Source organism: Camelina sativa, chromosome 3, assembly GCF_000633955.1.
Source record: "Camelina sativa cultivar DH55 chromosome 3, Cs, whole genome shotgun sequence".
Taxonomy (NCBI): Eukaryota; Viridiplantae; Streptophyta; class Magnoliopsida; order Brassicales; family Brassicaceae; genus Camelina; species Camelina sativa.
This window is the reverse complement of record NC_025687.1, coordinates 7588307-7605520: the sequence shown is the minus strand read 5'-3', so window position 1 is coordinate 7605520 and position 17214 is coordinate 7588307. Positions and strand designations below refer to the sequence as shown.

At 37.2% G+C, this 17214-nt stretch overlaps 6 protein-coding genes across 11 annotated transcripts; 5 read left to right on the top strand and 1 right to left on the bottom strand.

Moving 5' to 3' along the window:
• On the top strand, positions 996-2368 carry LOC104775795 (xylose isomerase-like). 3 transcript variants are annotated; one of them, XM_010499725.2, is made up of 5 exons: positions 996-1200; positions 1389-1447; positions 1540-1631; positions 1819-1975; positions 2128-2368. In XM_010499725.2, the coding sequence occupies exons 3-5, from the start codon at positions 1615-1617 to the stop codon at positions 2191-2193; spliced, it is 240 nt and encodes a 79-aa protein (XP_010498027.1). In that variant the 5' UTR covers positions 996-1200; positions 1389-1447; positions 1540-1614; the 3' UTR covers positions 2194-2368. The 3 variants fall into 3 exon arrangements, with proteins under 3 accessions (XP_010498027.1, XP_010498026.1, XP_010498029.1); XM_010499724.2 differs by lacking the exon at positions 1389-1447; XM_010499727.2 differs by lacking the exon at positions 1389-1447 and having other exon boundaries at positions 996-1224.
• LOC104775792 (epidermis-specific secreted glycoprotein EP1-like) lies at positions 2925-4252 on the top strand. The gene has a single exon (XM_010499720.1). The coding sequence runs from the start codon at positions 2925-2927 to the stop codon at positions 4185-4187; it is 1263 nt and encodes a 420-aa protein (XP_010498022.1). The 3' UTR covers positions 4188-4252.
• LOC104775791 (dol-P-Man:Man(6)GlcNAc(2)-PP-Dol alpha-1,2-mannosyltransferase) lies at positions 4734-9418 on the top strand. Of its 2 annotated transcripts, none has more exons than XM_019243494.1 (10): positions 4734-5159; positions 5640-5727; positions 6930-7089; positions 7283-7500; positions 7630-7925; positions 8065-8176; positions 8270-8408; positions 8581-8777; positions 8874-8963; positions 9060-9418. In XM_019243494.1, the coding sequence occupies exons 1-10, from the start codon at positions 4876-4878 to the stop codon at positions 9189-9191; spliced, it is 1716 nt and encodes a 571-aa protein (XP_019099039.1). In that variant the 5' UTR covers positions 4734-4875; the 3' UTR covers positions 9192-9418. The 2 variants fall into 2 exon arrangements, with proteins under 2 accessions (XP_019099039.1, XP_010498021.1); XM_010499719.1 differs by lacking the exons at positions 4734-5159; positions 5640-5727 and adding exons at positions 5866-6272; positions 6753-6840.
• LOC104775790 (ubiquitin-conjugating enzyme E2 36) lies at positions 9978-12040 on the top strand. The gene is made up of 8 exons (XM_010499718.2): positions 9978-10167; positions 10398-10425; positions 10545-10631; positions 10920-10978; positions 11301-11342; positions 11457-11530; positions 11626-11723; positions 11816-12040. The coding sequence occupies exons 1-8, from the start codon at positions 10132-10134 to the stop codon at positions 11851-11853; spliced, it is 462 nt and encodes a 153-aa protein (XP_010498020.1). The 5' UTR covers positions 9978-10131; the 3' UTR covers positions 11854-12040.
• LOC104775789 (ACT domain-containing protein ACR11-like) lies at positions 12139-14571 on the bottom strand. 3 transcript variants are annotated; one of them, XM_010499717.2, is made up of 11 exons: positions 14467-14571; positions 14167-14320; positions 13961-14006; positions 13726-13866; positions 13549-13643; positions 13329-13413; positions 13184-13243; positions 12851-12906; positions 12615-12720; positions 12447-12515; positions 12139-12367 (listed from the first exon to the last, which is right to left on the bottom strand). In XM_010499717.2, the coding sequence occupies exons 2-11, from the start codon at positions 14316-14318 to the stop codon at positions 12305-12307; spliced, it is 873 nt and encodes a 290-aa protein (XP_010498019.1). In that variant the 5' UTR covers positions 14319-14320; positions 14467-14571; the 3' UTR covers positions 12139-12304. The 3 variants fall into 3 exon arrangements, with proteins under 3 accessions (XP_010498019.1, XP_019099038.1, XP_010498018.1); XM_019243493.1 differs by having other exon boundaries at positions 14479-14497; XM_010499716.1 differs by having other exon boundaries at positions 14167-14474.
• On the top strand, positions 15196-17202 carry LOC104778750. The gene is made up of 6 exons (XM_010503191.2): positions 15196-15762; positions 15866-16032; positions 16213-16424; positions 16508-16762; positions 16865-16951; positions 17026-17202. The coding sequence occupies exons 1-6, from the start codon at positions 15323-15325 to the stop codon at positions 17200-17202; spliced, it is 1338 nt and encodes a 445-aa protein (XP_010501493.1). The 5' UTR covers positions 15196-15322.

The following is a 17214-nucleotide window of genomic DNA, read 5'->3' as shown; positions in this document are numbered from 1 at the left end:
TGGATGCGTGTATATATATATATATATGTGTGTATTTCATTATTGAGGGTAAAGGGTGATCTAGAGTTTTTGTTTTTATAGTAGTCTTTATTTGACTAGTTCGAGTTGAATGGTAACACTTGGGTTCACCTAATGATTACTGTGAGGATTGGATAAGGACTATATGCAAGTAGTGGGAATTTTCGAATAATTTCATACAACTTTATAAGATCTGGTCGCTGACGCGTGTACAAACAGATGGCTACGGGACGCAAGAAGAAAATGTGACCCAATTGGATGGTCCTTGCTCATCATTGTGAGTTGTAAATGGTATGAGGCTATGAGCCTTGGTTGAGGAGATTTAATTACGAGTAAAAAAATACTTGGAGATGTATACAGTCCGATTAAAATTAGTATATAACAAGACAATTAGTACAAACCCCTGTGAAAATAAGCGAGAAAACAGTTCTCAGTTGACATCTTTCTATTTGTGGTGATCGTTTGTAATTATATAAATTCCTTTTTAATGATTAGTTACTGTTGGGGTTGTCACATAATTTAAGATAGTGTCACATAATTTAATACCTCACCTGGAAAACCATAAATCCAATAGAGCTTTAAGAGTCGACATCTTCAAGTTAAAACTTATTTGACATCTTTATCTCAACGCAGTTCAAGTTGATGAATAATTAATGAATAACGATACTGTATATTATTAGATGGATCAGTGTGTACGGAGATCTAATTATATGTCTTCTTTTTATATACTTTTCAATTACTACCTAAACTAGTTATTGACTTCGGAACCATTTTTATTTAGTATAAACGTGGGTGAACGGTGAACCATTAGAGCTTCTCCAACGGGGGGATTTAGCACGCCTCTTATGTTATAATTGGACAAAAAATAAATCAAAAACATAGAAAAGAATAAAGGCAGTTCTAATTTCGGATCAATAAAAGGTGCCTCTTATTGATACGTGTCAGCGTCTAGTTTGTTGATGTTTTAATACTTAAAAAAAAAATTTATATCGACTCATTTTCTTCTTCCTTCTCTCTCTTACCCGATAATATCTCTGCAAGGCGAGATCGACCTTCTCTGCTTAATTTGAGGAGATGGATAGTTATCTGAGGTGATCGGACGTTTTATCATCATCTCTACCGTTGCCGAGTGTCAATGTCGACTGTGGTGCAGCTAATCGGCCAGTCGATTCATGGAAAACGGTGAGTCTCCTTCACCAAACTTGGGTAATTCACTGAACTCTTTATTATGAGTGAGACTATAGATTTTGTCTTCTGGGTCTTCTTCATCTGAGTAATTTTAAATTAGTTATCAATTGGATTGTAATCTAGTTGATTGATTTTACTGTCGATACTATCAAAGTTGAAGCCTTTCTAACTTATAAAATCAGGGTTCTCTTGTGTCTCGCTATAGATAAGCGAAGATAGTGCTGGTGGATCGAGGTTCTGGGTAATTAGGTTTCGTGATTAAAAGTTTGTTACTTGTTTCTATTTAACTGGGAGTTACTGTGAATGACTTTTGTGGGTTTTTGTGTAATGCAGTGAGAGCTAACTTTGAGTTTTTAAAGAAACTTGGTGTTGATTGGTGGTGTTTCCATGACAGAGATATAGCACCTGATGGCAGTACACTTGAGGTAATAACTCCAGCTTCTTACATTGTGTGATTGAAACTACAGTTGGCTTTATTGCTTTGTGTTAAAGACCGTATATGATATTTGGTCCTTGGACCTTGTAATTCTTTTGCAGCTTGCATCTTTGTTTTGCTCTTGTTGGCCTAATGTTGACTTGTTCTATAACCTGTTTATTCTCATTTATCTGCAGGACTCTAACAGAAACTTGGAGTTACGCTGCTGCTCAAGTGAAGAAGGCAATGGAGGTGACACATTACTTGGGCGGTGAAAACTACCTTTTCTGGGGTGGCCGTGAAGGTTATCAGACGCTCTTGAACACTGACATGGGAAAAGAGCTTAATCATCTTGTAAGTAGCTCAAAAACTATAAGAAATGTATTGACTACTCCATAGTGATCTAGTAATGCATCTGAGTTCTTGTGATGGGTGTATAATTTATTTATCTCAACTCATTAAAAATGTGATCACTGATCAGTTTCTCTCAACCTTCTTGTGATCAGTTTGGTCAGGGAGACCATGGTAGACTTGTGATCAGTTTGGTCGGGTCAACAAATGGCAACAACTAGAGAATTCAAGCAAGATGATTTGATTAAGCATATATGGCAAAAGTTTGGCACAATTCAAGATTACAACTAATCTATTATCACATTTATGATTTGTATTCCTATTTTTACTATGCTTTTATAATTTGTAAGTTTAAAACTTAATGTTTAAAAATTTATGAAATGCTGTTATTTCTCATTTTTATACAATTTAAAATATTTAAACATTCAAAGTAATTATGTTTTACTTAAATTATTTTCATTTCATAAATAATATTTTTGACAAATATTTTTTTTTTTCAAAATTAAGAATCTCAATAAGAGCTTCACCATTGGAGGAGCAAAATTTTAATTACTCTTTCACAAATTCTTATTTTCAAAAAGTACAAAATATATTCTTAAAAAATTTAAAAACCTCAAAATAACATCCTCACCGTTGGTGAAGCTGTTATGTACGTTATACAAACACAGCTTATAATTTGCTTGTCTCCCCAACCTCAAAATCATCATCCACCACACGACGATAATGATCTTTAAAATTTGTAGTGCGAAGCCCGAGTAATATAGTCTAACGCACCCCCAGCCACATGTACGATGTCGTATAGTACGGCTTAAGAAATTACTCAAATTGCCAAAGAATATAAACATTCAGACTTTAAGTAAGTCAAGCCAGTTTGACTACTTTATTTCTTGCATTATAAATACATCCGTTTGATTCCCTTTGTTTCCATCCAAAAACAGAGAAGAAAAAAAAAATGACATTAGCATCAAAATTACTTACTCTTCTTTCTCTTTTTCTTCTGATCTCGCTTGTCCGATCACAAGTTCCTCCGTTGGAGCAATTCCGATTCCTTAACAACGGCGACTTCGGGGAATCCACGGTGGAGTACGGCGCAAGTTACAGAGATTTAGGTGTAATCCGTAACCAATTTCGTCTATGTTTCTTCAACACCACGCCAAACGAATTCACACTCGGTATCGGGATGGGAACAGGAAGATCTGATTCCATCATTCGTTGGGTATGGCAGGCTAACCCGCAAAATCCAGTCCAAGAAGAGGCTTCTCTTTCGTTCGGACCGGAGGGAAACCTCGTCCTGGCCCAACCGAATGGAAAAGTAGTCTGGCAGACTAAGACGGAAAATAAAGGTGTTATAGGCTTAACGATGAATGAAAATGGCAATCTTGTGTTGTTTAATGATGGAGGATGGCCAGTGTGGCAGAGCTTTGATTTCCCTACTGATACGCTCTTGGTCGTTCAGTCTCTTACTCTCGATGGCCCGAACAAACTCATCAGCCGCAACAACAGGTTTAGTCTTATCTTAGAGCCCGACCGACTCGTTCTAAGCCATTCAATCCCTAAGAGCAACAACAAATCCGTTTTGTATTATGCTATAGAAGGTCGCTTTATTCCAACCGCCACGCTTTACGCCGCTAAAGACCAAGGGACCGCGACTCAATTAGGCCTAGCCATACCGGGGCTTAGGCCTGAGTTTCCTTATAAACATGTTCTGGCGAGGCCTAGATTCAACGCGTCACAAAGTTTCCTCAGGCTTGACGCTGATGGAAATCTTAGGATCTACACTTTTGATTTCAAGGTCACTTTTCTTCCATGGGAAGTAACGTTCGAGCTTTTCAACCACGACAACAACGAGTGTATGTCACCGTCGAAGTGTGGAGAGTTTGGGATTTGTGAGAATAATCAGTGTGTGGCTTGTCCGTTGGAGGTGGGCTTACAGGGCTGGAGTAAGGCTTGTAAGCCTAAGAAGGTGAAGAGTTGTGATCCGAAGACGTTTCATTATTATAGACTAGGAGGTGTTGACCATTTCATGACTAAGTACAACGCTGCTCTTGCGGTTGGAGAGAGTAAATGTCGTGGTTCGTGTAGTCGAGACTGCAAATGCCTGGGATTTTTTTACGATAAGAGTAGCTCCAAATGTTGGATTGGTTTTGAGCTTGGGACTTTAGTCAAAGTGTCTGATTCTAGAAAAGTGGCTTATATCAAAACCCCTAACGTTTGATCAGTAACGAGCGTTAAATCTATGTCAACTATGAAGTAAGTCGGTGTACGGTGTACTCTTATAAACCAAAATTGAATGTTGTTATGATTAATTAAGCCTCTATATCCAAGTATCCAACAGAGAACTATCAACTATTCTCATCTAACAAATATTTTAACCAAAATATTGTGCTTCTTAGTTACTTAGCATAAATTAAACATGTAAAGTCTCCAAATACAGAATTAGTATGCAAACTAGCATGATGATAGTAATCGTATTCGTATATAGTAGTTTAATAGACGTAAACTCGTTTTCTTCCTAGGTTTGAACATGAAATGTTCGTAGATTTCTTCTTCATCTCTTTATCGGACCATCTCCACTCTCCAGTTTGGTTGGGTTTTTTTTTCTACTTTATTTCTAGTGTGGTAGTCTTTTTACGCGTGTAGTCGAAAAGGTGAAAACATAACGGGCTTAAGAAGGCCCATTAAATGAAAGACAATTTTTTTTTTTTTTTTTTTTTTATCATTCTATTTAGGGTTAAAAAGCCTTCTTTTTTTTCTCAAAAATCTTAAATGTACCACAGTGACCCTCTAATTTCGATACGATACTTTTTAACTTTGTCACTAATCCTTTTTTCATTGCTTGCTTCGTCGAGAAGGGAAAGAAGCTAACTTCGTTCTGCAATCTCCATTGTTCACCAAAGCTCTCGATGGATCTAACGACGACGCGCCAGAGGCGTCCACTTCTCTCTGATTCATCTTCTTCTTCTTCTTCTACCAATTCTTACTCGAAGACCGATAAGCCCGGCCGATCTAACGGCGGCGATGCGGAGGATCCTGGTCTCCGGTGGTTCTTGCCGTTTATAGCTCTATGTTATCTTCGTTACATGAGCGCGACTTCTAACATCATTCATGACTGCGATGAAGTGTTCAATTACTGGGAGCCTCTCCATTATCTTCTCTACAAGTCGGGGTTTCAGACCTGGGAATACAGGTTTGCTCTTCCGCTACATTTTTACTCTTCTTATGCGTTATTCTATAATGCGCATTCACGTATTAGAAGACGCGATGCTAGCTCGAGTGAGTGTGTCACTTGAGCTGTTGTTCTATGTGTATGAATCTGTAATAGCTTGGGAAATTATCTCTACAGTTAGTTCGAATTTGCAATCTGAAATGTGAAATTTGTTTTCGACGGAATCGTTCTTAGTGTTTCGAGCTTTGCTTTTAGAGTGTATCCTGCTTTTTTTTCAAAAGGAAACAAGTGTGGCTGGGTTCTCCTTGCTTATTAGTATCTGATGCTTTGAATTCAGATAGCTTAAATCGCTATATTACTATCTGATGCTTGTCCTCCATCTAATGAAAATTGAATTTATTTTCTGTCTATCAATATCTTTGTAACTTGAGTTTTTATATGAAAACATAATTATGGGACTGATTACTTCTTTTTTTGTGTTTGTGTATGTGTGTTTTGCAGTTCTAACTTTGCTCTTCGATCCTACTTATACATTCTATTCCATGAACTGGCTGGACGGCCTGCTTCTTGGTGGTTTGGTGACGAGAAGGTAAGCAATGCAAACTTACTGAAGTACATTCTAATTCGTATATATAACTGCATATCTCTTATCCAATTTTTTTCNCATTCTATTTAGGGTTAAAAAGCCTTCTTTTTTTTCTCAAAAATCTTAAATGTACCACAGTGACCCTCTAATTTCGATACGATACTTTTTAACTTTGTCACTAATCCTTTTTTCATTGCTTGCTTCGTCGAGAAGGGAAAGAAGCTAACTTCGTTCTGCAATCTCCATTGTTCACCAAAGCTCTCGATGGATCTAACGACGACGCGCCAGAGGCGTCCACTTCTCTCTGATTCATCTTCTTCTTCTTCTTCTACCAATTCTTACTCGAAGACCGATAAGCCCGGCCGATCTAACGGCGGCGATGCGGAGGATCCTGGTCTCCGGTGGTTCTTGCCGTTTATAGCGCTATGTTATCTTCGTTACATGAGCGCGACTTCTAACATCATTCATGACTGCGATGAAGTGTTCAATTACTGGGAGCCTCTCCATTATCTTCTCTACAAGTCGGGGTTTCAGACCTGGGAATACAGGTTTGCTCTTCCGCTACATTTTTACTCTTCTTATGCGTTATTCTATAATGCGCATTCACGTATTAGAAGACGCGATGCTAGCTCGAGTGAGTGTGTCACTTGAGCTGTTGTTCTATGTGTATGAATCTGTAATAGCTTGGGAAATTATCTCTACAGTTAGTTCGAATTTGCAATCTGAAATGTGAAATTTGTTTTCGACGGAATCGTTCTTAGTGTTTCGAGCTTTGCTTTTAGAGTGTATCCTGCTTTTTTTTCAAAAGGAAACAAGTGTGGCTGGGTTCTCCTTGCTTATTAGTATCTGATGCTTTGAATTCAGATAGCTTAAATCGCTATATTACTATCTGATGCTTGTCCTCCATCTAATGAAAATTGAATTTATTTTCTGTCTATCAATATCTTTGTAACTTGAGTTTTTATATGAAAACATAATTATGGGACTGATTACTTCTTTTTTTGTGTTTGTGTATGTGTGTTTTGCAGTTCTAACTTTGCTCTTCGATCCTACTTATACATTCTATTCCATGAACTGGCTGGACGGCCTGCTTCTTGGTGGTTTGGTGACGAGAAGGTAAGCAATGCAAACTTACTGAAGTACATTCTAATTCGTATATATAACTGCATATCTCTTATCCAATTTTTTTCTACCATTTTGGGTAGGTTAGAGTCTTCTATGCAGTAAGACTCTTCCTCGGACTGGTTTCTGCAGTTTCAGACACTGTCCTGGTTGTTGCGCTCTCCAGAAAGTACGGGAAACGTATTGCTACATATGCAGTTGCGATGCTTTGCTTAACCAGTGGCTGCTTCTTTGCTAGCACCAGTGAGTGTTTTGTTTAGTGTTGATTTCTTACACTTTCTTAAGCTCTTATATTTCTTTGTTTATATAGGCTTTCCAAGATATTCTTGCATCTGATAAAAATTCTTGCATCATATATCATTTTTCTTCTGCCTTGGTGCGAATTTGGCATTATGTTTTGGTTTCTTACTAATTCATGTTTCCCTAAATTGGATAGGTTTCCTCCCCAGTTCATTCTCCATGTACGCTATTAGCCTCTCATCTGGTTTACTACTTTTCGAGAAGTATGCCATGGCTGTTGCAGTTTCGGTTGTCGGGGTGATTCTTGGCTGGCCATTCTCTATCTTGGCTTTTTTACCTGTCGTTATTTACTCTCTGGTTAAGAGATTCAAGCAAGCATTCATCTCTGGCGCTGTCACCTCTATTTTTATCCTAGTAAGTTTACACCAAATTGTAGGTGCTTCGTCTGTGTGGATTATATGGGAATTATTGCATGTTGCTGACTTTCATTTGCATCTGGAACTAAAAGTTACTTTTTTCTGAATACTTTTGTCTCCTTTCCAGGGACTCTCAGTACTTGTGGATTACTATTATTACAAGAGATGGACATCGTCGGTTTTGAATCTTTTGATATACAATGTGTTAGGGGGTGGAGAGAGCCATCTCTATGGAACTGAAGGACCATTATTTTATATAAGAAATGGATTCAACAACTTCAACTTCTGTTTCATCTTGGCAATATTGTTTGTCGCAATATATCCTGTTATCAGAAAAAAGTATGACCATGGCCTGCTAGTTGTGATTTCGCCAATGTATATTTGGCTGGCGTTCATGTCACTTCAGCCCCACAAAGAAGAAAGGTGACTTTCTTTATCTTTCATCTTGTATTTCTTGGAGCAGTTATTTGGTGGCTTCTAGATCTTGAGGAATCTGATTTTCTGATACTTAAATCACGGAATCCAGCAAACAATGTTTTTGATTTTCAATTAATTGCTGCAGATTCCTATATCCTATATACCCTCTTATATGTGTCTCTGCTTCTGCTGTTATCGAGAACATCCCTGAACTTTTCCGGGAAAAGTATAGCTCACGTGAAAGTTTTCTGGTGACAGTAAGTTCTACTTACTTACAACATATCTGTCTCTGATTTATTCCTTTTCATAAATTGAAATGTCCGATACTCACATTTCTTTTTAATATGTAGATAACCAAGTATCTCCGACCTGTGATTCTGGGTGTTATCTTATGTGCTTCACATTCTCGCACATTTGCTCTGATTAATGGCTATTCCGCTCCCTTAGAGGTCTACAAACTACTGGAGCACCAGGATGATGCAGGACCAGGTATATTTATTTCGAACATGACTCTTTGATCGTTAGGATGCAAATACGAGTGAAAGACCACATCTCACTTTTACTTCAAAGAATAGGAATTTGCCATCGGACTTAGAGGAATGAAGTTCTTTTGTCAAAAGTTTTCTGATCACTGATGAGTTCTTGGTTGTTGGTATATCAGGTTCTGTTCTATGTGTGGGAAGTGAATGGCATCGATACCCATCATCGTTTTTTGTGCCTGACTACATTAGCGAAGTACGGTGGATCGATGATGGATTCCGTGGTCTTCTTCCATTCCCATTTAACAGTACACTTGGAGGCACTGCAGCATCACCTCCATACTTCAACAACAAGAACCAAGCGTCTGAAGAACAATATGTAAAAACTCAACACTCTTTTTCCAATGAAACCCTTCCAAACTACTTGAATCATAAAGTCGAGCATCGCTTAATTATCCCCATCTTTTGTTTTCAGTTAAAGAACATCGAAACATGTACATTCCTGATTGAGTTGCAGCTTAGCAGACCATATCAATATCGAGGCAGCGACTTATCTACATGGGAGGTATAAGAAAAAAACCATTTTCCTGAAACAAAATCAAATCTTTAAATCTCACTTACCTCATCTCCGCTTGTTTTTTTTTAATGCTCTTTTTTTCAGGCTATTGCGGTGTTACCTTATTTGGACAGAGAGCTATCGCCAGCTAAGTATAGATCGTTTTTCATCCCGCACATGTGGCAGGATAAAAATGTGTTTGGCAAGTACGTCGCACTTAGAAGAGTCCCAAAATAAATAAACACGAATCCTTAAACTCTGTAGACTTGTTTGTAGCTTTTAACTCAGTTCATTGGCCAGTTTTGAGCGAGATATAAGAACTAATATAACTGATTGGTATCGGCTTCTAAATTCTCACGTTCACGGTTGTAGTCGTAAACTTTTGAGGTACAAACGGTCGGAAGGACATGAAAGATTTTGTTTATAATACTCTTGCTCTTCAAAGTCTGTATCTTTTATTTGTCCTTTTTGGTATTGCGGATTCCAGTTTCGACTATTAAGAAAAAGAGATTAAAACGAGAAGACTATGGAGAGGACTAGATATTTCTGTCATCTTGAGTTAGCGTTCGACCAACGCATTTGTAAAAGGCACGAAAAGAACAAAACAAATATGAAAGGCACTGACGAACAAAGGTTATCTTTAAAAAAATTATTGAACTAAAAAAGGTTTTTTTATAATATCGTCGTTTGTTATATAATAGCGTCATTATGTTACCATCCAACCGAGTTCAATAGTGCATGTCGTTATGTTAACAAAACAAACAACGGATTTTCCGAAATGATTTTTAAGAAAATATATCATACTATTCTTCTCACCATAATCATTGATATTAGACGTCCTTAATCATGATTTAAAATAAGAAATTATAAGAAAAATAGTAGTATATATTAGAATTTTGATTTTCACAAATGAATTATGTGATGTTTCCTTATATATTTTTGGTCAGACATATTAATGATAAATTTTATTTTCCGAAAAGAAAAAGATAAAAAAAAAAAATAGAATTAAAAGCATCAAAGGGAGGGGCACGAAACGAGAGACAACGAAGCGTACTCGATTAATCATCACCTCACCTCCTTTGCTAAGCTTCGTTCTCTCTCTCTCTCTCTCTCTCTTTCTCTCTCAAAAACCCTAATTGCTTCTCCTGTGATCGATCGAATCCAATAGCCCGAGATTATGGCCAATAGTAATCTTCCCCGAAGAATCATCAAGGTACGTTTTCCCCCGATCCTCTGTTCAATCCTCCGATCCCTAGATTTCATTTTTGGGGATTTGTAAATCCGAAATCAGACGAAGGAACCTCTCTCTGCCTTATTACTAGTTCAGTATAATTTGGGATACGAAGAATTTTTGATAGCTTTGTTTGATTTTTATCTCCCATCTACGTTTCTGCAACTTATGTGATCTGACTCTTTACTTTTTTTCTTTCTCCGATCTGATAGGAAACTCAACGTTTACTTAGTGAACCTGGTAAGTTCATCAATTTTTTTGAGTTTTACAGTCGATTTGAGCTGAGTCAGTTGGTTTTGGTTGCTGGAAATTATGGATTTTAATGGATGTAAACTCGATCGACCTTTTTTTGTATGCAGCTCCTGGGATAAGTGCGTCTCCATCAGAGGAAAATATGCGCTACTTCAATGTTATGATTCTTGGTCCTACTCAATCTCCTTATGAAGGTACTTAATTTGTTTTCATCTCTTAAGGTGCTTTTTTTGATTGCATGCTAATGGAAATGTCACTGCCTTGATCTTTAATAATACAAACAGATATGTCTGTTTAGGTACTAGAGTTTCTATTGATCTTATAGATTGCTGGTGTTTGGGATTTGTGGTGGTATGAATAATGATTAGTCTATAAGCTACCTTTCCTTTGATTTCATGTTTTACACAGTTGGTTTAACTAGCATCATATTTCTATCAGATTGATGTTTACCAAATCATTTTGTTTGGTTTCGAATTTCGCAGGAGGAGTTTTCAAGTTGGAGCTCTTTTTGCCTGAAGAATATCCTATGGCAGCTCCCAAGGTAAGTTGCTTCAACTCTTGTGAGTTTTTTCGTTTTCATTTTACGTTTCTGATCCTTTCGATGCATTTATTACATTTCCTGGGTTTAGTTGAGTAGAATTAGTGTAGCCCCACATCGTGTTAAATGTAAATGGCTATTCAGGATTGGTTTTAAGATTCTCTTTACTCTTAATATTTGGATTTTATACCAAATGGGTTTTTATTAGATTGATGATTCTGGTTCCAAATATATTTTCACGTTTAGCATGAGACAAGGTACCCGTAGTGTTTACATCTGATATAAAAGTTTGTGGGCCTTATTGATGATATTATTTGAAACACAGGTTAGGTTTCTCACCAAGATATACCATCCTAACATCGACAAGGTCTGTTGTGAAATCTTTCCTTTTCTTCTCTTAAATAGCAATATCATTAACCAAACACATGGTCTTTGATCCCTATGAAATGTTTTTTGTTTGCTTTTTATCATGTATATGTAGCTTGGAAGAATCTGTCTTGACATACTGAAAGACAAGTGGAGCCCTGCACTACAAATACGAACTGTGCTCTTGAGGTATGAAAATTTTCTATAGATTCTTCTCTTATACGAAACCAAAGACATTTATTGCAACTAACATTAGTTATTGACTTATTATGGTTCTCCAATAGTATTCAAGCGCTTCTAAGTGCACCCAACCCAGATGATCCACTGTCTGAGAACATAGCTAAGCATTGGAAAAGTAATGAAGCAGAAGCTGTGGAAACAGGTGATAACTTAAAAACTCAATAAGTTATATAACAAAACATAGTCCTCTCCTCTTTAAATCTGGTAATCTCATATCAATGTGAACACATGCAGCTAAGGAATGGACTCGTCTTTACGCAAGTGGTGCTTGAATGAAGATTGCAAATGGAGAAAGATCATTGTCATTTAAATAACATTATATATGGTGAAACTCTATCTCAAGGTTTTATCTGAATCCTTTTTTCTGAAAAAAAAAAAACAGGGGAAAAGATTTGTACTCTCTGAATTTGTATAACTAGGGGAATTTAAGACTTGTTTACCCGTATTTGCCGTCTAACTTTCTTCAAATGTGCTTGGCTTGATGATCTTTGCTTGTGTCAAAAATTCTCTATGTTACTTAAAAGCAATCCAGATAATCAGACTTGACAGGTTGTTGATGAAGGTAAATTTGATGAACAATGTAGAATGTTATTATTACAGGTGTATGAGATGTCTACTTTAAATGAAGAAGTTTATTTTGGTCAAAATGTGAAACAAAAAAAAGAAGTGGTAAAAAGTAGTCACAGACGAATGAGATTTTCATAGTTTGTAAAAATGGCATTATCAGAAACTTGACTCGTCAGTTGATGGACGCCTCAAGAAGTACCTCATACTATTAACAAGAACCTACAAAACCAAATGTGCTTTCATTTCAGTAAAATCATTTCGACCCAGTAAGAGAAAAGCCTAATTATAAAAATTTTACCTGCTGGAGAGGCTTGATTAGGGCTTTGTTTCTGTAGCTTACATGGAACTTTACCTTAGCCAACAAACCCTATTTGTTTCGCATACAACAATAAGAACCAACATGAGAAGAAGAGCTAAAGAGGGATATTATAAGGTTTAGTGTTTAAAACTTAAGATTGTTAATTACCTCAGTATCGAATTCTCCAGACTCGACAGCGACGCTGATATCTGTAATGATCTTCACCAGCTCAACTAATAGTCCAGGTCTATCCGCTGTTTCTATGAAGAGTAAACTGCATCCTCAACAAAATAGTTACGTATCAATGATAAGATCATATAGTATTATAAAAAATATATGCATTTCGATGGATAAATGAAGATATGGAGCTAGAGTTGTGGATAAGGTATGGGTTTTTGTTTAACCTGCGGTCTGGTCCATCATCTTCAATGCTTATATGTGTTGCTATGTCCACATCGATCTGATAATAAACACAAACAGACAAAATGAATTATGGGACTAACTTCGAAGTTGCGTGCTTCATCCCTTCTTACATCAAAAGTGAATACTATAATAAAGTTTTAATACTTGTACTCTACATTGACCCGCCAAATCAAAACATGTTGATTATAATTAGTTAAGTCTTTGTTATCTCTATTCTTATATCTTAGCTGTACATGACCGGGAAGAGGAAGAGCAATTAATGTTAGATGATAAAGTTACATACAAACAACATCACATTTTAAGGATTTGTTTACCGGTTCAGTTGGAGGAAGAACACCAAAAGCTGCTCCCATAGCCAATTGAGAACTTGATTCCTGATCCAAATCATCCAGAAGAGTTGAGAAACTATTTAACATAGGAAATTAAAAAAGAGAGTATATTAGGATACACGTAACTTACAGGATGAAACTCAAGCAAATTGTTTATGACAGTGAGACGAATAGCCTCAAGCAGTTCAGGGTCTTCTACTTTTCTGCCACTATCCCTGTTCAGAACAATAGAGTCAGCACAAAACTCAATTCCAAAGTCAACTCTCTCTTAAAAAGTCAAAGTAACAACATTAACGATCTAAACAACTCTTAAAGCTCAGAAAACTCTTTGATGATATGAAAAGACATACGCTTTAGTAATGGCAAACTTGTTGTGCTTGCCGGAAGAATCGAGGTAAACATTTGCCTTGACGACATTCAAGCCCAAGTTCTTGAGCGCATTCATCTGGATCAAAGTTTGATCATATCAAGAAGCAATCAAAACTCGCAAATAAAAAAGGGAGTTAAAAGAAGACGGAGTAATTTACAGTGTCAAGAAGAGCACCAAGACGGTCACCAAAGGTAACTTCAAGAACGGTAGCATCAGGGTCAGAATCTTGGTCGATAATGACAACTGGAGTTGGAACTTTATCAGAATCAGCCGCACTTCCATCTTGCTTTCCATTCTTCTGAATCAAGAAAACAATAATAAAAACTTGAGAGTCTATTTATTAGATTCTTATTAGTGTCATCTTGTGTAAATCCAAATTCATTTCCATATACCTCCACAGCAGTAGCATTTGATGCTCGAGTCTTCAAATTGGATAATCTGGAACACAAAACACAACAGAAATATACAGCAGAGAGAAACAAAGATCATCTTCAACCCAATCCAAAAGATACAACTAGATTTCAGAAACAAAGTAGTAGTAATTACAAACTTGATTGGTTATATATATATAACCAATGGATTGAATTGAAAAAGATACCTTAATCGCTGATCGAGATTGACAAGAGATTTATGAACAAAACCAAACGTAATTGTTCTTCTAGGACTGGGAGCAAAGCAGAGAGCTCGAGAGGTAGAAGCATCAGTGAAGCAAAGAGCAGAACCAGAAGCAGAGGCCATAGCAGCAGCCATAGCTGATATCCCAAAAGTAAAAAAGAGGAAAACGTTAGAGAGGAGTAGTAGTGAAGAAGACGATGAAGAAGAAGGAGAAGAGCCTCTGGACAGTTCTCGTGTTATCCGCCATGAAAGGATAATAAAAGGATATGGGAGACACACTTACTCACACACACACACACACACAAATTGTCTTGTTATTATCTTCAACGTTAGATCGCCATTTCTCTTGCTTTCCTTTTCTTTGTTTTCTTTCTTTCCCCCACTTATTATTAAAAATTTGGTCTTTCTTTTTTTTTTGCTTATTCATTTTTGACAATTCGACAAATTTCGTTATTTTATTGGCCCCAATTTTATCGGATGTGACATTCTATTGGCTCTTCCTTTAAAGTCTTTTACTTTACCGCGTAGTTAAATAAATTAGATGACGTTAAAGTTTTTAAAACTATAGTATTAGTTTGACCCCAAGAAAAGAAATGCTTGTTTGCTAGTTGGCTACCTAACTATATATTACCAAAGTTGAAAAAAATAATCGTGGGAGCAAAACCATAAGTTTAATAATAAGTATGATTTTTACTGGTTATTAAAAACAAATGACTTTGTATTATATTATACAAAATAGTTTTCTCATACCTTATACTATATCAGATATCAATAAACTAAATATTCGTTTATTGATTAGAAAAACTAACGATAGTTCTATATAAAAAAAAAAATTATAGCTGGCAAAAAGAAAATAAATTACAAACAAGAAGGTTAAATAGATACGTGACGTAATAATCATATCAGGAAATGGATTCAATCTTTTCATCTCAAACACGCTATATATCTGTCGGCCCATTATTAAATGGGCTCAACGCCATAAGTAGAAAAATAGTCAAAATTTACAAGTTTGCCACTTAGTTTAGCTCGCTGCTTCAGCCCCTTTCCTTTGGTCGTCAGATTTGCGTCCAAATCCCTCCCTAAAACCTTTTGACGGTGACGAGAGAGTGAGAGAGAGAGAGAGAGACGAAGCCAGCGAAATGTGGAGGCCTCTCGTAAGAATCGCCGCCGGGAATCTCAATTTGAATCGGAGTTCTTTAATTCTAAATGATACCGTTTCTCATTTCTCAGCGTCGAACTCAGCCGCCGCCGTGGGAAAACTTCTCCCGAGTTTAGATCATGCGCATCGATGCTTTTCATCTTCCAAGAGTACGAAATCTTCAATCACCAAGACGAAGAAGGCTGAAGGCAAAAAATCCAAACCTAAAGGCGGCGATCCTAATGCAGCCGGAGCCGAGGACGGAGAGTTTGGAGCCGGCGTTGGAGATGACCTTGAAGCCGGTCGAGCCAAGAGGTTAGCTGATGATGAGAAGATTCCGTCTCTAGATGTAGGTCCTAATGGAAGGCCTCTCTTTACTCCCAAAGATACTACACTATCGCAGCTTTCTCATAAGGATATCGGCTCCTACTTCAAATTCGAGTAATCTCAAATTCTATCTGAGACTCTGTTAATATTTTTCAGAATTTTTTTGTATGTATCATTGTGTGTGTTGATGTTTATGTATAATGTGGAAATGTTATAGTGAGGCTGCTTTGGAAACAGTTCTGCCGGAGGGTTTGGCTTCAGGGATCAAAGATGAGTTTAAGGGATCATGGAGACCTGCTTTGCTTGTGAGAAAAAGTTTCTTGTCTCTTAGGGATAATTTCAGACGCCTTGCTGATCCTCCCATGTGGCCAAGTGACGGTAAAGGTTAGTCTTTTTTGTTCATCCTTTTTGTCCGTTAGGTTGTTTTCTTTAAGTATAGTAGCAGGTTGTATTTTCTCCATAGAAATGTAAGCAGTGTAGTCTGTTGGCTTAGTCTTGCTTGTCATATGACCTTATTTGGGATCTGTAATGCCGTTAATCATTGCTTCTCTTTTTGGGGAAAAGGTGTCAAACTTAAGAAACAGATTGTTTTGGATGGCCCTGTTAAATGTGGAAAGAGCATTGCTTTGGCGATGCTTGTTCACTGGGCACGTGACGAAGGCTGGCTAGTTTTATATGCCCCGAAAGGGCGTGACTGGACTCATGGAGGTTACTTCTATAAGAATCCTCATTCAGGTTTATGGGACACTCCTCTGCAAGCTGAGAATATTCTCAAGGCAAGATTTCACATGATTCCTCTTTGCCAATGGAATTCATCCTAGTTTAGGAGCATCTCTTAATTTAAAGTTAACTTCTGTAGGACTTTGTCAAGTTCAATGAATCCCGTTTAAGAGAGTTAAGGTGCAAAATACATGATCCCCTCGTGCTTGGAGAGGGTGCGGGTGTAGGATACTTGAAAGGAGCAGATACTATGCCAGTTCCAGAGGATTCAACTCTGTATGACCTTGTGCAAATGGGGATTAAGAGCACTCATGCATCTGTTAATGTCGTCGTGCGACTTAGAAAAGAACTCTCACTCGTAAAAGATGTACCAGTGTTGATAGCAATTGATCAAGTTAGTCCTCGGATTTCCCTTTTGTGATATCATATGATATGATCTTAAAGCTGCATCCTTTTCCACTAGTGTTAATTTTGTTTGCTTTTTCTCGTCTTACAGTATAACAGTTGGTTTACATTCAGTGAGTTTGAGGAGCCTGTAACACCACGTTCTTGCCGACCTATACATGCAAGAGAACTTACAACGGTGGATTTTTCTTCCAAATTCTATCTGATTCAGAGGAATAAAGAAAACCCCAATTCACTCAATTCTTTTGGCAGGTAAATGCTTTCAGAAGCATGATGCATGAAGATATGATGGTGGGTGCATTTTCACATTCAACAGCAGTGGGAAAACTACGTAAAGACTTGCCAGATGTTCCAGTTGATGCTCGTCTGCCTTTCCCACGTTATTCTTTGGAAGAAGCAGAAGCTGTCTGCTATTACTATCTTAGGTGAGTTACATGAAAC

Bases quoted from the DNA above. Each gene is read 5' to 3' on its own strand.
- LOC104775795 (XM_010499724.2), top strand. The intron at 1,976-2,127 runs GTAAGTAGCTCA...TCTTGTGATCAG, and splicing joins GAAAAGAGCTTAATCATCTT to TTTGGTCAGGGAGACCATGG.
- LOC104775792 (XM_010499720.1), top strand. From the start codon at position 2,925: ATGACATTAGCATCAAAATTACTTACTCTTCTTTCTCTTTTTCTTCTG.
- LOC104775789 (XM_010499717.2), bottom strand. From the start codon at position 14,318: ATGGCTGCTGCTATGGCCTCTGCTTCTGGTTCTGCTCTTTGCTTCACT. The intron at 13,867-13,960 runs GTATATGGAAAT...TTCTTGATTCAG, and splicing joins CAAATGCTACTGCTGTGGAG to AAGAATGGAAAGCAAGATGG. The intron at 12,721-12,850 runs GTTAAACAAAAA...TTGAGGATGCAG, and splicing joins GATGATGGACCAGACCGCAG to TTTACTCTTCATAGAAACAG.
- LOC104778750 (XM_010503191.2), top strand. From the start codon at position 15,323: ATGTGGAGGCCTCTCGTAAGAATCGCCGCCGGGAATCTCAATTTGAAT. The intron at 15,763-15,865 runs GTAATCTCAAAT...GAAATGTTATAG, and splicing joins GGCTCCTACTTCAAATTCGA to TGAGGCTGCTTTGGAAACAG. The intron at 16,425-16,507 runs GCAAGATTTCAC...TAACTTCTGTAG, and splicing joins AAGCTGAGAATATTCTCAAG to GACTTTGTCAAGTTCAATGA.
- LOC104775791 (XM_019243494.1), top strand. From the start codon at position 4,876: ATGGATCTAACGACGACGCGCCAGAGGCGTCCACTTCTCTCTGATTCA. The intron at 5,728-6,929 runs GTAAGCAATGCA...CATTTTGGGTAG, and splicing joins GGTGGTTTGGTGACGAGAAG to GTTAGAGTCTTCTATGCAGT. The intron at 7,501-7,629 runs GTAAGTTTACAC...TCTCCTTTCCAG, and splicing joins TCACCTCTATTTTTATCCTA to GGACTCTCAGTACTTGTGGA.
- LOC104775790 (XM_010499718.2), top strand. From the start codon at position 10,132: ATGGCCAATAGTAATCTTCCCCGAAGAATCATCAAG. The intron at 10,426-10,544 runs GTAAGTTCATCA...TTTTGTATGCAG, and splicing joins ACGTTTACTTAGTGAACCTG to CTCCTGGGATAAGTGCGTCT. The intron at 11,531-11,625 runs GTATGAAAATTT...GTTCTCCAATAG, and splicing joins ATACGAACTGTGCTCTTGAG to TATTCAAGCGCTTCTAAGTG.